The sequence below is a fragment of the Pseudonaja textilis genome, chromosome 5 (assembly GCF_049901715.1).
Source record: "Pseudonaja textilis isolate UNSWEBS1 chromosome 5, rPseTex1.2, whole genome shotgun sequence".
Classification (NCBI taxonomy): Eukaryota; Metazoa; Chordata; class Lepidosauria; order Squamata; family Elapidae; genus Pseudonaja; species Pseudonaja textilis.
In genome coordinates this window covers 59,381,934-59,396,491 of record NC_141994.1, presented here as the reverse complement: position 1 = coordinate 59,396,491, position 14,558 = coordinate 59,381,934, and the positions used below count along the sequence as shown (strand labels likewise).

At 41.4% G+C, this 14,558-nt stretch overlaps 1 protein-coding gene across 1 annotated transcript in view; it reads right to left on the bottom strand.

Annotated features, from left to right (window-relative positions):
• Nucleotides 1-1,259: 1,259 nt before the first annotated feature.
• The window catches only part of DDX11 (DEAD/H-box helicase 11), a 37,010-nt gene continuing 23,711 nt past the window's right edge, over nucleotides 1,260-14,558 (bottom strand). Inside the window, exons 18-27 of the mRNA XM_026697795.2 lie at nucleotides 14,127-14,239; nucleotides 11,196-11,268; nucleotides 9,250-9,353; nucleotides 7,616-7,765; nucleotides 5,865-5,933; nucleotides 5,655-5,755; nucleotides 4,048-4,132; nucleotides 2,762-2,837; nucleotides 1,604-1,758; nucleotides 1,260-1,414 (exon numbers count right to left, since the gene is read on the bottom strand). Of these exons, the coding sequence (XP_026553580.1) occupies nucleotides 1,370-1,414; nucleotides 1,604-1,758; nucleotides 2,762-2,837; nucleotides 4,048-4,132; nucleotides 5,655-5,755; nucleotides 5,865-5,933; nucleotides 7,616-7,765; nucleotides 9,250-9,353; nucleotides 11,196-11,268; nucleotides 14,127-14,239 (971 nt within the window). The 3' untranslated portion in view covers nucleotides 1,260-1,369. The remainder of the gene's footprint in view (nucleotides 1,415-1,603; nucleotides 1,759-2,761; nucleotides 2,838-4,047; nucleotides 4,133-5,654; nucleotides 5,756-5,864; nucleotides 5,934-7,615; nucleotides 7,766-9,249; nucleotides 9,354-11,195; nucleotides 11,269-14,126; nucleotides 14,240-14,558) is intronic.

Here is a 14,558-nt window from a genome sequence, read left to right as displayed (position 1 = left end):
AAAATGATACAAAAGCAAGTACTTTTTTAAAAAAGGAAAGGACTGGGTAATGTAGCTGTGCAGCAATTCAGAGGTTAAAAAAAGATGCTCTGAAGCTCTCGTGCAGCTCCTGCCTGCAGGCTTTTCCTACCTAGAACCATGCAAGCTGCCTTTGGTTTTAAGCAGTGTTTCTCAACTTTGGGAAGTTCAACTCGCAGAATTCCCCACTCCACACATCTTAAAACTTACTGGGGAATGAGAAACACTGCTTTGAAGTGTTGTCAATGTGTATCTAACCTACAGTTTTTCAATCCCCTTTTGCCTCTGCATCTGAAATGTAGCCCAGCCCTTTCAGATGAAGTTTTTTTAAATCACCATTTGTCTACAAAGCACATTTTAAAAAGTGCTTTTTTAGAAGCTCCTTTCCATCAATCCTCCCAAAGCTAATTTTTTTTTTACCAATAACAGTAAACCTATGTAAACAGCTTTTGCTTAAGGGTGGATAGCAAACTCAAGCCACCTTGGCTGAAGGGTTTAAGGAAAGTGTAGTGCTTCAAAAGTTAAAGTGATTCCCGCACCACTAGTTTCCCTGCCTAATACACCACCTGGCAGCATTTCTCACTCTTCAGCCATTGTAAAATGCATGGACTTCAACTCCTAGAATTCTTCAGCCAGCAGCCTTGCTGGCTAGGGAATTCTGGGATTTGAAGTCCATGCATCTTAACAATGGCCAAAGGTTGAGAAACACAGCCATGGCACTTGTGTTCCTTTTACTTTGTAGTGTGAGCCGTGTTTTGATGTTGGCAGAAAGAAAGAAAGAAAGCTAAAATTGTCTCATGGTTCAGTAGAAATGAGAACCTGGACTCTATAACCGACTATATCCCGTACGCAGATTTTAGCAATGATGACTGCTGGTGGCATAGAAAACATTTCAAAATTGAAATAGCAGTTTCTGAGTGTGAAATGCATTCAGAATGGTTGGAACAAGCTAATTTAAGCTTGAAATAACCACTTCAAGCTCCGGTTCAATGTCAAAATGTTTGCACACCCTTATTAACCACCTGCCTTGAACTCTGAATAGCATGTATTTTAACCTCAAAATAAAGTCCAAGAGGCACTAGTGTGCAAAATGAAACAGAGGGAAAACAAGGTTCCTATCCAAACCTTTTCAGTGGAGAACTCAATTTCCACCATAAAGAGAAGAAAAGCACCCCCTTTTCCAACCTTAATTTAGTTTAGCATGGTGAGTTCAGAAAACTATTTTAGTGACTAGAAGAAGAAAAAAACATACTCAAGATTAAGATCACACAATACAAGTGTAATGCATTTAAATACACAGGAGACATTTTGCACAGGCGGAGGTAGCAGCTTTGAGTAGATCTCTTATTCTTCACAAAGAGACAGACATGGAATTGGATTTCTTTTCCCAATGGAACTGCAAGACAGAAATTAGGAATTACACGAAGCATATAGTGACGAAAGTCAATCCAGATAATGAGCACATTTCAACAGCAGGAAAACGAATCTTAAAAGAGTCTAGCTTTGATTGATTGATGCCTGGATACTCTCTAGGATGATATCATTTCATAGGAATTTGCAAATGGGAGTCTGATTTGGGACTTACTTTTCTTAGTGCTGCAAAAGCCGGTCCAAACCTATCCTTGATTTGGGTTCTGCTTTTAATCCATTGAGGAAGTTTGTTGAGAACAGCTGGGCGTGTGTATCTGTGATCTAAAAGCACAATACTGGCAAAGTCCTTTTGATGCCGAATTGCCCTTCCTGCAAAAGCAAACCATCTTATTTATTTAATCCATTTATATGGCCACCCCGACTTGTCCTTGTCACACTAATGGCTAACAGAGAATTAAATTCAATTGAAAGAAGTCACTGGGCAAACTGTTAAAGCAGTGTTTCTCAACCGTGCCAACTTGAAGACGCATGAATTTCAGCTCTCAGAATTCCCCAGGCAGCACGAGATTGACATACAAATATTACCTCCCTCGAGGTGACTAGGGCAAAGAATGGCAAATACAACCTTCAGACATGTGAACTTCAGCTCTCAGAATTTCCCAGCCACAATTTCTACTGCTGAGAATTCTGGAAGTTGAAATTGACATATCTGGAAGGCATTCCGAGTGCAGAAGGCTGTTACATTGAAACTGCTGTCTGAGTGATGAATAAAACAAATTTTGCTCTAAGAATATTTTATATTGATAAACCTACTGATATTTCTGTGCCCAAACTTAGCAAGACAGAAATCTAGATTATGAACATATGAAACAAAGTAGGAGAAAGGAGTTTCTTTCTGCTGTTTTCTCCTAAATTCTTCTCTCTATCATTTTTAGCAGGTTGATTGCACACACAGTCCCAATTCCAGCAGGCACCGTTTCATTTTCAAGCACATCCATCTTGCCCACAGCAGTTGTCCGTAATCAGAAGCAAAGGTTTTTCTCCTCTCATTACTCAAGCATTGCATAGGAATGAATCCAGGATCCTCTTATGTGCATGACCTAACTGATCACTGGCCATTCTATATCATTACTTTGATGGCAGTGAGCCAACTTTGCACAGAAGCTCGTATGAAAAATGTACACAGTACTACTACTGCAGGATAAACACGTAACAGAAAAGATCAACAATTCCTAATTCAAAACTTCCCTGATCAATTGCTTGGGAGTGATTCCATGTTTAAAGCTGGCAATGAGGTAACCAGGTTCCATCTGACTTCTCACAAAACCCCTTATTGCTAGAGGTGTATTTTATAACCAACAGCGTCCTTTACCTATTGACTGGTTGACTGCTCTCATGCATAGATTTTCAATGAGCAAGTTTCCTGGAGATTGGCCTGTAGACTTTGGCTAGAGAAAACCAAGACAGGTGGGATACGTAAGTGGGGTTAGAAACTACAATTTTATTTTACTTTATTTATATCCCATCTTTTATTATTTTTACAAATAACCCAAGGCAGTAAAACACATCTCCAACATTCCCCACAACAACAACTTCTAAGGTGGGTTGGGCTGAGAGAGAGTGACTGGCCCAAAGTCACCCAGTTGGCTTTCATGGCTAAGGCAGGAATTGAACTCATAGTGTCCTACTTTCTAGTCTGATGCCTTAAGCAGTAGACCAAACTGACTCTCAAGAATACTCATCTCAAGTCACCCAACAATCCAACCTTCCCCTACAATTGATGTCACTAATATTATTTGATTTATACCCTATCTTTCTATCCAAATATTGGAAGTACTCCTATATATGTTACATAGAATTTCCTTACCTTCTATTCGAGGATAAATGTGACACAGCATATTTAGAGAAGATAAACCCAGTCTTGGTAATTGCTACCCCAAGGAAGTACAGGTAGTCCTCAACTTATGACTGTAATTGAGCCCCAAATTTATTTTGCTAAGTGAGACAGTTAATGAGTTTTGCCTCATTTTACCTTTCTTGCCACAGTTAAGTTTGTACCACGCTTGTTAAGCAAACTTGGCTTTCCCATGGCTTGTCAGAAGGTCACAAAAGGTGATCATATGTCCCTGGAACCCTGCAACTGTCATAAATATGAATGAGTTGCCAAGCGTCTGCATTTCGATCACGTGATCATGGGGATGCTGCGACAATCGTAAGTGTGAAAAACAGCTGTCAGTGTCGTCCTATCTTCACTAAATGAACTGTTTTAAGTTGAGGACCACCTGAAGCTGTGTTGGAGACAATAATTTGGTGGAATTATCTAGTCAGGTTACTTTCCCACCTCCAATAGTTATTTTATATGGTCAGGCATGGCAGTCTACAACTCTACCTTTGTCTATAGAGATTCTCGGTCAAAGGTGCTTTTTGAAGAGGCAATTTTCTTTTTCTTTCTTTCTTTCTTTCTTTCTTTCTTTCTTTCTTTCTTTCTTTCTTTCTTTAGAAGCTTCTTGTATCTTCAAAGAAAAACCAGAAAGTCCAGTTGCCTCTTGAAAAAACACCTTTGGAACAACCCTACCTTTGCTGGTTGCAAGCAATGCATAATTTATGGCTATGTGAGAGACCAAGTCTAGTAAATGTAGAATCCAAAGAACCTTTTACCATTGTTTTATCCAAGTAAGCCATTTTCTCCTGAAGTTCTGGAGATTTTATGTTGGGGTAGGGCATGCCTACCATAATTACACACCTAGGAAAAGAGAAAATGAGGAAAAATAAGAAACGCATAAATCACGCAGAATTATCTCTTTACTTAACTTGCTTAATAGCAATAGCACTTAGACTTATATACTGCTTCACAGTGCTTTATAGCCCTCTCTAAGCGGTTTAGAGAGTTAGCCTATTGCCCCCAACAATCTAGGTCCACATTTTACCCACCTCGGAAGGATGGAAGGCTGAGTCAACCTTGAGCCTGGTGGGATTTGAACTGCCAAATTGTAGGCAGCTGGCTGCAGCAGAAGTAACTTGCAGTACTGCACTCTAACCACTGTGCCCCAGACTCAGTGGTTAATAATAATTAATAATCCTGCAATGCCAAATAGACCCTTTCAATTTAAGGGGGGGGGGTTCTTTTTTCTCCCATGTAATTTTATTTTATTTTATATGTTTTACAAAAAAGACACACAAAAATAGGAAGAAAAGAAACTCAGAAACACAATCAGAGTAATTTACAATCCAAGCATGTCACATATAAAGCAATATCCAGTGTATAAAGCTTTCTCTAAGCTAAAGAAAAGAAACGACAACCAAAAATAACCCCACTATTTTGACCAAGTAAGGTCAAAACCTATGCCAAGGAGAAACACACTGCACCATTTTTGATTAGTGGGTAAAATTGCCTCTTTAAAAACAGATTACAATTTCAATCTAAGGCGCCTGCAGTGGACAGGCTGGTATATCAAGTGCATTCAACATAGCCTAATATTTTTACCCTTGGAATCTTAAACAGCAATTTGAGAGAGCTTTAAGTAAAATGCAGGGGGGAAAAGCCCTTTGGGAATAATATTCTGCATACAAATTGGCCTCCAAGAGGTAGAGTTTATGGTACAAAGCCCAGGCCTCTTTTTGGATAACTATTGCTTTATTCGAATGAGAAGAGGCCTGTTTCATTTCGCATTCATTTGTAAGAAGAAATTGCTTTGGCTGTGAAAGCGTGGTTAGGCATCGCAATTTACAAAACCCTCCCACCTAATTGCCTTCACAACCTGCTTGTGACAATATGGGGCAGCTGATATGCAGCCACAGCTTTCTCTCATCCTGCCTGTCAAGCTCAGCTGTCCAACTAAGGCAGGTGCAGAGAGCAGGGTGGGAGGAATAACACTGGTGTTAAAAAAGGAAAGTGGAACATTTATGAAACAGCAAATTTGCCTTGAAGAAGGAAGTGACAGCTTTGCCCACTTGCCATACAAGTTTTCTCTCTCTCTCTTCCTCCCCCCCTCTCATCTTAGTATCTTCTATTTTGGCCTTCAAGTCTGTTGCACAATGGGGAATATGTCTCATTAAAGTCAAAAGCCCTGTGCTAAAAGCTAAGCCCCCAAATCAGCATTTGAATGGCCTTTCCCAAAATTAAGATTTTGGTTTGTATTAGCTCAAACCTTAGTCTGCTGCCCTCACTCCCATCAATATTTCATAACTCTCTAAATTCTAAATATAAAATATTTCAGTGAATAATTCCGCCACCACTACCCCCAAGCACAAGCAGTAATTTTTACCTTCCCAGGTCATCCGAAAAATTAATTCCTTCGCTCATTTTCCCACCGACTACAGAAAACAGCAGCGCTCCTGTCATGGGTCCATCTGTTAGGTTGCAGCGCTGTGTCAAAGTAAGTCCGCAATGCATGGTTAAAAGCTGGAGTATCTCTACAATCAATTTACTACCTCTTCCCAACTGCTCAATAATCTTCCAATCTTCTGTTTCGTACCTTGATACACTTGGCGTATTCTGCCAAGACCTGCTCCACCTGGTTAGCCTTCTTGGGTTCCTGAAATATCTGTAAATGGCATTGTACATTAATTCCAGGAGAACATCATTCACACCATGTGAATATAAGATCTCAGGAGTTGTAAAATTTTGTGGCTTTTGTACAGTGACCAAACTGGAAAACAATGCGCTTGGCTTCCACCTCCAGTAAAACCCTTGATTTAAATTAGTGTTTTTCTCAAAACTGGACACTTAAGGTATGTGGACTTGAACCCCCAGAGAATTCCTCAGCATGCTAGTTGGAAAATTCTGGGAATCTAACTCCTTAAATTGCCAAAACTAAAGAACACTGACTTAAAGGATCCCCATTTAGCAAACTTTGGATACGACGGACAGACTTTCCATCCAAACATCCTTCTAAAATAACAGAACTGCCTCCTGCATCTGAAGTAATCTAGTCTTACATTAAAGTTGAATATGCAGATATTATGACAAATGAACTTACTTGATGCAGATGACAAGATGAGGGTTATTTGGGTCATGATGTCATGGGAATGTCATACTTTGGGTCTTAATGGACATTGAGGAGCAATGGATAATTCATTCTCCCCCTCTCTAGGTTTATTACTACTAATGGGCAGCCTGCCTTCAATACAGGTGGCTGGGAAATCACTATGGAAAAGGAGGATTGCCTTGCGGTCCATGCTTGTGAGCTTCCTAAAACGTATCTAACTGGCCACATGAGGACACAGGATGCTCCTTGAGGAACCATTGGCCAGATCTAGCTAGGTTCATATTATTACTTTAACCCTGTTCTCACACTTTTTTGCCCACATTTCAAGATCATTAAGGCACTAAAAAGCTACTCGGGTTCCTGGCTATTGTAGTTTTTGCCACAACTGGTGTGCCTACAAAAGGAGAAATGGAAATGCTGGATTTTAATTTTCCAATTTACAGCATGCTAATTTTCAATTTGTAAGGAATAACCATAATGACCAAAGATAAAGATTCTCTTAAGTCAACCTTGATTGCTGATGGTGCTGAGGTTCATTAGAATTTCTTAGAAACCTGTGAAAACAGTAACCTTCTTGAATGTTTTTCCACTTCCCAGTCTGGCCTACAGCCCAGGGATTTTGCCCATCCAAGAGCTAATTATAACTGGCCCTACTTTCCTTTTTTTGAACCGTCCAAGACTGGCTTGGTGATGCCCCCAGCCAAATTTCAGGTTGGCTTGTACAATTTTTTCCTATTTCCTACACAAATAAGCCATACTCTCTTCTTAGCTTTAGGAAATGATGAATCCATATTTAACCTTTATGGTTCAAGTATCATCATTAGCCACCCAGCAAGTATCACGGCTAGGTCAATAGGTAAGGATTGGCCCTCTCCACTTCACTGTGCAGGCAACAGGACCAGTATGAGGCATTAGTGCCTCAGTAGCACAGTGGTTAGAGTGCAGTACTGCAGGCTACTTCTGCTGCCTGCCAGCTGCCTGCAATTTGGCAGTTCAAATCCCACCAGGCTCCAGATTGACTCAGCCTTCCACCCTTCCAAGGTGGGTAAAATGAGGACCCAGATTGTTGGGGGCAATAGGCTGACTCTGTAAACCGCTTAGAGAGGCCTGTAAAAGCACGGTGAAGCAGTATATAAGTCTAAGTGCTATTGCTATACCTACAACAAAATTACAGGAGAGGAACCAACCAATATTCCCGAATGTTTGATGTCACCAGCAGCACTGGGCTACCAAATTACCTTTTTCTTAGTCGCCAGCCGGGCAAGCAATCCGGACTTTTCCCAGTGCAAGTATACCTGTTTTTCATAGTCATAGGAAGGGAAGAAACACACCACACCTCCTGGAACAACGTTGCACAAGTTAGAAAGAATCCGCCCCGTCTCCTCCATCTGAAAAATGGGAGAAAACCAGCAATTTCTTTCTTCAGCCATGAAAGAAAACCTTTCTTCTATCAAGGGCTGAGAGCACCACCTTCCTTCCTGGGACTGAATGGTCTGGGCTGGAAAGGGAGTTCACGAACCCAAAGGCTGTACTCTTACGCTTAGAGTGAATCAGTTGTGGGATACAGGATAGGCAAATCTGGAGCATGCGGGTTCAGAATCTGGTGTCACAGGATATCCTACTCTTTCCAGCACCGTCTTTCCTCTGTTTTTCTGCTCGGTTCCTTCTTTCCCACAATTACAGGCTGCTAGGAAGGAGCAGATGAGTCTCCTCAGAGGTCTGCGCTGATCTCTTTCAGAAGGCTTTTGAAATTAATCCTAAGAAAAAGTGGCCTGCTTTGCCACCTCAAGCTGTTTTCTAAAGGGTCAAGCTATTTTCCAAAGCATCTGTAGGCCAGACAAGGAATAATGGATGGAAATTGAACAAGGAGAGATTTAACCTGGAAATAAGGAGAAACTTTCTGACAGTGAGAACAATCAACCAATGGAAGAGGTTGCCCTCGGAAGTTGTGGGAGCACCATCACTTGAGACTTTCAAGGAGAGATTGGACTGTCATCTGTCAGAAATGGTGTAGAGTCTCCTGCTTGGGCAGGGGGTTGGACTAGATGACCTACAAGGTCCCTTCCAACTCTGATTATCTGTTATCTGCTTCAAAGTTCCAGATCCAACTGTCAAAACAAAGATGAGAAATCCCTATGTAGTAGTCCTTTGACTGATGACTGAAATTGGGACTGGAATTTCAGTCGTTAAGTGATGCAGCCATCAAGCAAGTCCTCATGTGACCACGCTCATGTTTACAACCTTTTTTACTTGAGTCGTTAAGTGAATCCAACTTTTCCAATTGACTTGGCTTGTCAGAATCTTTCTGGGAAGGTTGCAAATAATTGGAAAATACTGCAGCCATCAAAAATGTGAGCTGGTTTCCAAGCATCTGAATTGCGATCATATCTCTCCCTTTCTCCCTCTCTGTCTCTCTCTCACACACACACACACACCAGGGTGATGCAGCAGTCATATCAGGTTGTAAATCACTTTTCCTGAGGTCATAACTTCTAGCTGTCATTAAACAGATGACCATAAGTCAAGGACAACTTCGTATTATCGCTGGCTTCCCAGTGCACTCTATACAGCACTAAGCTCCCTTTTCCCCCATTTGTGAGCATCTATGCTTCAATACTCTAGGGATGGCTTCTCCCTTGACCTGGAAATACAATAAATCAGATTGCTACAAGGAGAGCGACTTATGGAGTCCAGTCACAGGTTAACTGCAAGGGAAACCACAGAGAGGATCTGTTTCCTTTGCAACCGTCTTAACCTAGATGACAGAAATCAAGCAGGAAGGGCCTAAGCAATGTCAAAGGGACAATATGCTCACTCAGTGAACTCAAAACTAGGAAACTAGTTGTGTAGTGGAAAATAAATAAATACTGACCAACTGAGGCAAGCCTCTTTTCTCATAAGTAAATTCCAGCAGCTGATTGGACGGACCATTGCAGAGGATGATGGGTAAAATGTTGTCAGGGGGAATCACGTGACCTGATAACACACGAATTCAAGGAAGAAATGAACAAGATGCTGTTCCTGTCAAGATGCTGAAAGGATAAAAAACTTCCTGGCTCTTGTACCATTAACCAGATACTTAAGTATAGGGCTGTGAAACTCGCCGCCCACGGGCCAGATGTATCATGCGCTGGCCACACCCGTGCCTTGTTTAGCGAAGGGGGGGGGAAGTCGCGATACGTCATGTGATGACGCTGTGACAACACGAGTTTGACACCCCTGCTCAAGTACAATGGCTGAACAAATATAGAGATCAGCTTGTTCCTTCTTCCAAGCAATACTCGGTGCAACCTGAAACGGGAGAAGGAAGAGGGGATGGCCTTAAATGACAGGAGGAAGACTCAAGTCAATTGTCACTATCAAGACAACGGTGAAATAGGCAGGACTTGAGCCCAGGCCAAGAATATAGCTTGAGAAAACATCTCAGACAAGTCCCTCCCTGGTTCATGGGAAAATTAAAGTGAGAAGGGGTGGCTGGAAAAGCACATTCAGATATGCAAAATTATTACTATAGTTATTACAATAAAAGTAGCCCTGATCTATATTGCATTAATTTCTTAGTCAGGGGTATGTTGTTTGGTTGACAGAAACCTTCAGAGCACCTACCAGAACCTGCACTTAAGATAATGAAACAAACAAAATATTAAAAAGTTATGATATGTATGTAGTTACCTACCAAGAGCTGAAGTAACCCAAATATCTTTACAATCCCCAAGGCATGTCACAACTGTTGAGCACCCCTAATGTTTGGAAATTGAAAGTTGAAAAAATTGATAGGCCCTATCAATCTTCCTCATTTTGAAAGTTTGCCCATGCAGACATGATGTTTTCAATGCTGATTCCTTTTTAAAATTTTGATATACTTGCCACATTCTGCTTGCCTGCTAGTCAAATCTGGAAATCACAGTAACTTTGCACATTTCAGGTGATCACCTAAGTCTGTAAATTAGTCTACCCAAAGTTAATTGCTCTGGTATTATTTAATCATTGTTATTTGCAATCAAAGGCAAGGCTATAAAACCGACGATAGCAAAATAACAGAGATTTTGATAAGCAGGAGGCAGAATGCAGTTTGGATTCAATGGTAAATCTGAGCGTTTTGCAAGAGATCATTGTACTTTTATTAAAAGCTCAAAGATTGCTATGCTTGATAATTGAATCTTCCACAAGCCATTCTTTCACACTTTCTTCTCGTTAATAGACTTCTGGATTTAGTAAAACAGAAACAGATCTTTCAAACACCGGGACCTGCCTCTCATCATTTAAGTGAAACAAGGAGCAATTACTGTCAGTTGTGACAGCTGGAAGTCACAACTCAAGTGTGAAATGGAGAAACTTGGGAAATTTGATCAGATAGATGCTTTGAAGAGAATCCATCTTGGCAGTATTTCAGAACTCACAATTTTAGCATCTTCTACTGATTCTACCCTAATTTTTACTCTGAAACAATTGAAGAAAAAAGTAAGGCCACTTTCATCATGATCACCTAAGTCTGTAAAATATCCTTTTGAGAAATAAAAAAAGGTTTTGTAATACTAACCTAAGCCCTCCTTCAATTTATGGAAACCTATTTTCATGTAAGCATGCAAAAGTCCTTTAGTAGAATGCAGGAGGGGTGGCTGAAGGTTGCCAGATTCTGCCCCTAAACTTCTCAGGCAAAGATAAAAGACAGCAAGATCAACAACCCTCCCCCCTACCCCACCCCCAGTGGATGTGGCCATTTTGGAAGGACACAGCCGGGTAGGCAAAACCTTGCTCCAAAGGTCACCCAAGCAAGAATCGAAAGATCTGGGGATACCACTGTTCCCCAGGACTCACCACAGGAAAATTCCTCAATCCTGTCAGCATCAACACCAGCACCCAAAAGCAGCTGTTGCCGGAAATCAGTCACCTGCAAGGCACATAGTAAAAATCCATTTTTTAGTAGATTTACACAGCATGCTGTACTTGGAGTGTTCTTCCTTGGGGAGTCAAAGATCCAAATTATGCCCTCGCAGCCCCATCTATGCAGCAAGGGAATCAATTTTGCTTTTCCGGGGACCTTATAACATGCTCACATATGCTATTCTTGACTATTTGGACCTTTAACTCAGCATTACACATCCTGTTTAGTATTAGAAGCTTTTAGTTTAGTTTACTTTATTGTCACTGCACCTCGTACAACGAAATCAAACACCATCTTCAGTGCACATCATGACCATGACCATGAAAATAAACACAAACACACATCCTTCACCCTTCACACATTGAACCGGAAACCCCCGACACTGCACCAACACTGCACTATATAGCAGAATTCAAAAGAGCTACTGCCCTGGGATAGAAGCTGTTTTTCAGCCTATTTGTCCTTGTTTTTTATTATTCTGTACCGTCTGCCAGATGGTAATAGTTCAAAAAAAGGGTGCCCGGGATAAGATGGATCTTGGAGAATGTTTTGAACTTTCTTAAGCCTGCGGGAGCTATAAAGCTCTTCCAAAGAGGGGAGAGGGCAACCAAGGATCTTCTGGGCAATGACGTTAACCCTCTGGAGTGCTGTCCTATCTGCCTGCCACTGTGCAATTGGCAAACCATACAGAGGTGCAGTATGTTAAAATGCTCTCCATGGTGCAACGGTAGAAGGTCACCAGCAGTTTCTCATTCGGTTGTTGTTTTCTGAGAAGCCTCAGGTAGTATAATCTCTGCTGAGCCCTTTCGACCAGGGCTGCAATGTGGGCACCCACATTTTTCAGGTAGCAATCTGAATCTCAAAGCTGGAAGTGCCAGTTCAAGTATATTTGAGAGGTTCTCCTCTTACCACACTGGCTAAGGCCCTACTCAAGCCTACCTCTGTGTGAGAATGCAGAGAAAGAAAACTAACTCCATTCCTTTTCTGCAATTTATTCCCAAAGATAAAATAAGGAACTGTAGAGGCAATGCTCTGCAGTCCTCACTTTCTGACTGCATCATGCAGCAACTATTTGAAGTTATGGTAGTGCTAAAACAATAACTTTGTGACCAGCCATTTCATTTACAACCATTGTGGTTTCTCTCCGTCGCACGATTGCCAGCTTTTTACCTAGATTTTGAATTGAGTTTTACTCCAACATATCTGGAGCTCACTAGATTAGGAAAGTCTGTTATAGAATGGATTAAATGAGATTAAATGAGAGACCGCAACATGGGGAAGAGGTATCAAAAATATTCAAACTTCAGAGAGGGCAGTGGGTATGGAAAGGAGAAGCCATGTTGTATGTGGTGTTTCTCAAAGGCCACTTGTCCAGATCCTGCCTCCTGACTTTATTTCTTGATAAGCTACCATGTTTATGGGATTATAGTACTGATTAATTTCAGGTAGTTAACAAACCAAAGGGAAACTGGGATTTTTGTGACTAGATCAAAGGAAGGCCTGGAGATAGACAAGTTGATCTCACCTCCCACCTTATGACCCTGACAAGAGTTGCTTTACAGAAAGACAATCCCAATGTCAGGTTTCCAAGTGATGAAATCCATTTAAAAAGAAAAGTACAAAGTCCATCTTCAAAAAAGATTTCTTTTATTTAGGAAAGCGTCAAATTGGCAAAGTCCATGGTAATTTCGGATCTGACCCAACCCGGAATTACCCCACAATATTACAAGTTAGAAACAACCCCACAAAGTCACATTCTCCAACAGAAGTAATTCAACATTGTTTGATGTCATAAATCTCCACCTCAAGGGGCCCAAGCAAGGACAGCTCGTTTCCCATGGGCAGAAAGATCTTCCCCATCCAAAATACTCTCTTTATCTCCACTCCACCCCCCACCCCCCATTAGAAATGTGGCAAGGCCGAAACCCTTCCCCTCATGACAGCCACAGAGAAATTAAGAAAAAGAACATATACTAAGACTAACTAAAATGGCTACACTTATGTCAATTTCGGGCTTGACACCCAACTTCTGTGGAAAAAAGATTGCAAGCTAAAGAATAAACCACCCAAGTTCATGATACAACCTGAATTTTCATGGCCAACAAATCAATGGATCTCTATGCTAAGAGTTGGTCTTTATAACCTTTCCTCTAGACCAGGGATGTCAAACTCGCATCATCACAGCAGCGTCACATGATGTATTGGGACTTTTCCCCCTTTGCTAAACCGGGCGTGGGCATGGCCAGCACCTGACGCATCTGCCCCATGGGCCACAAGTTTGACAGCCCTGTTCTAGACCACCATTCAGATGCCATCAGACTCAAGCCTAGATATCAGTACTGTAAGCGTGATGGAACCTGCCATTTTGGTGTTTCTGAAATCCTGTTACTTTGTAGGAAAACTAAATGTTTACTGTTAAATGCAAAAAATTAGGATCTTTCTAGGACTTGGGAAAAACAGCAGGCAGATTGAATAGATCAAGAAGCTAACCCTCTAAATCAATGTTTCTTAACTTTGGGAATTTTTAAGATGGGTGGACTTCAACTACCAGAATTCTCCAGTCAGCCCTGCTGGCCAGGGAATTCTGGGAATTGAAGTCTACACATCTTAAAGTTCCCAGTTTTTGGAAAACACTGTTATACAAACACTGAAAGGCTTGCCAGGTGTGGTAAAAGCAAGATGGTGCCAAGAGGAGGGGCAGAATGAGCCTAAGATTCACAGCGATACCTTCATTCTACTGTTTTTTTCTACCAGCACATTGTGGAGAACATCTGCTTAAGGAAGTGGGAAATCAGCTCCTTCAATCATTTGCTATTTAAAAGGGATTGCCCATCACCCAAAAAGGTGCCCAATTCACCACTCACCGGCTGCATGGTGCCCCCAGCGATGATCATAGCTCGACATTCTTTCAGCACCGTGGCAAAATGCACAGCTGGATTGAGCAAAAGGAACTTGAGGCTGCTCAGGGCTAAAGTACCTGGAAAAAATCAGAATATTTAGAGTTGGCAATTAAAAACACTGAAGGGCAGCCTGAAATGCAAGGGGGCCTTTCCACCCACCCCACGCAACCCCCTGCCTTACTACTGTCAATTTGCTGGGTGCTTCAAATGAAACAGGGGAAATATTCTTAGAGAAATAGCAAAACAAATGCAACTGTGGTTGCTTCCCAGGGGCTAATATGGAACCATCACTTGATTAAGTTACGACTGTACTTAATAAAGTAATTCAGTAAGCAGCAATAAATATCACAACCTCCTTAATATTGCTATAATCCCAGGATTTCAAAATGAATAAAG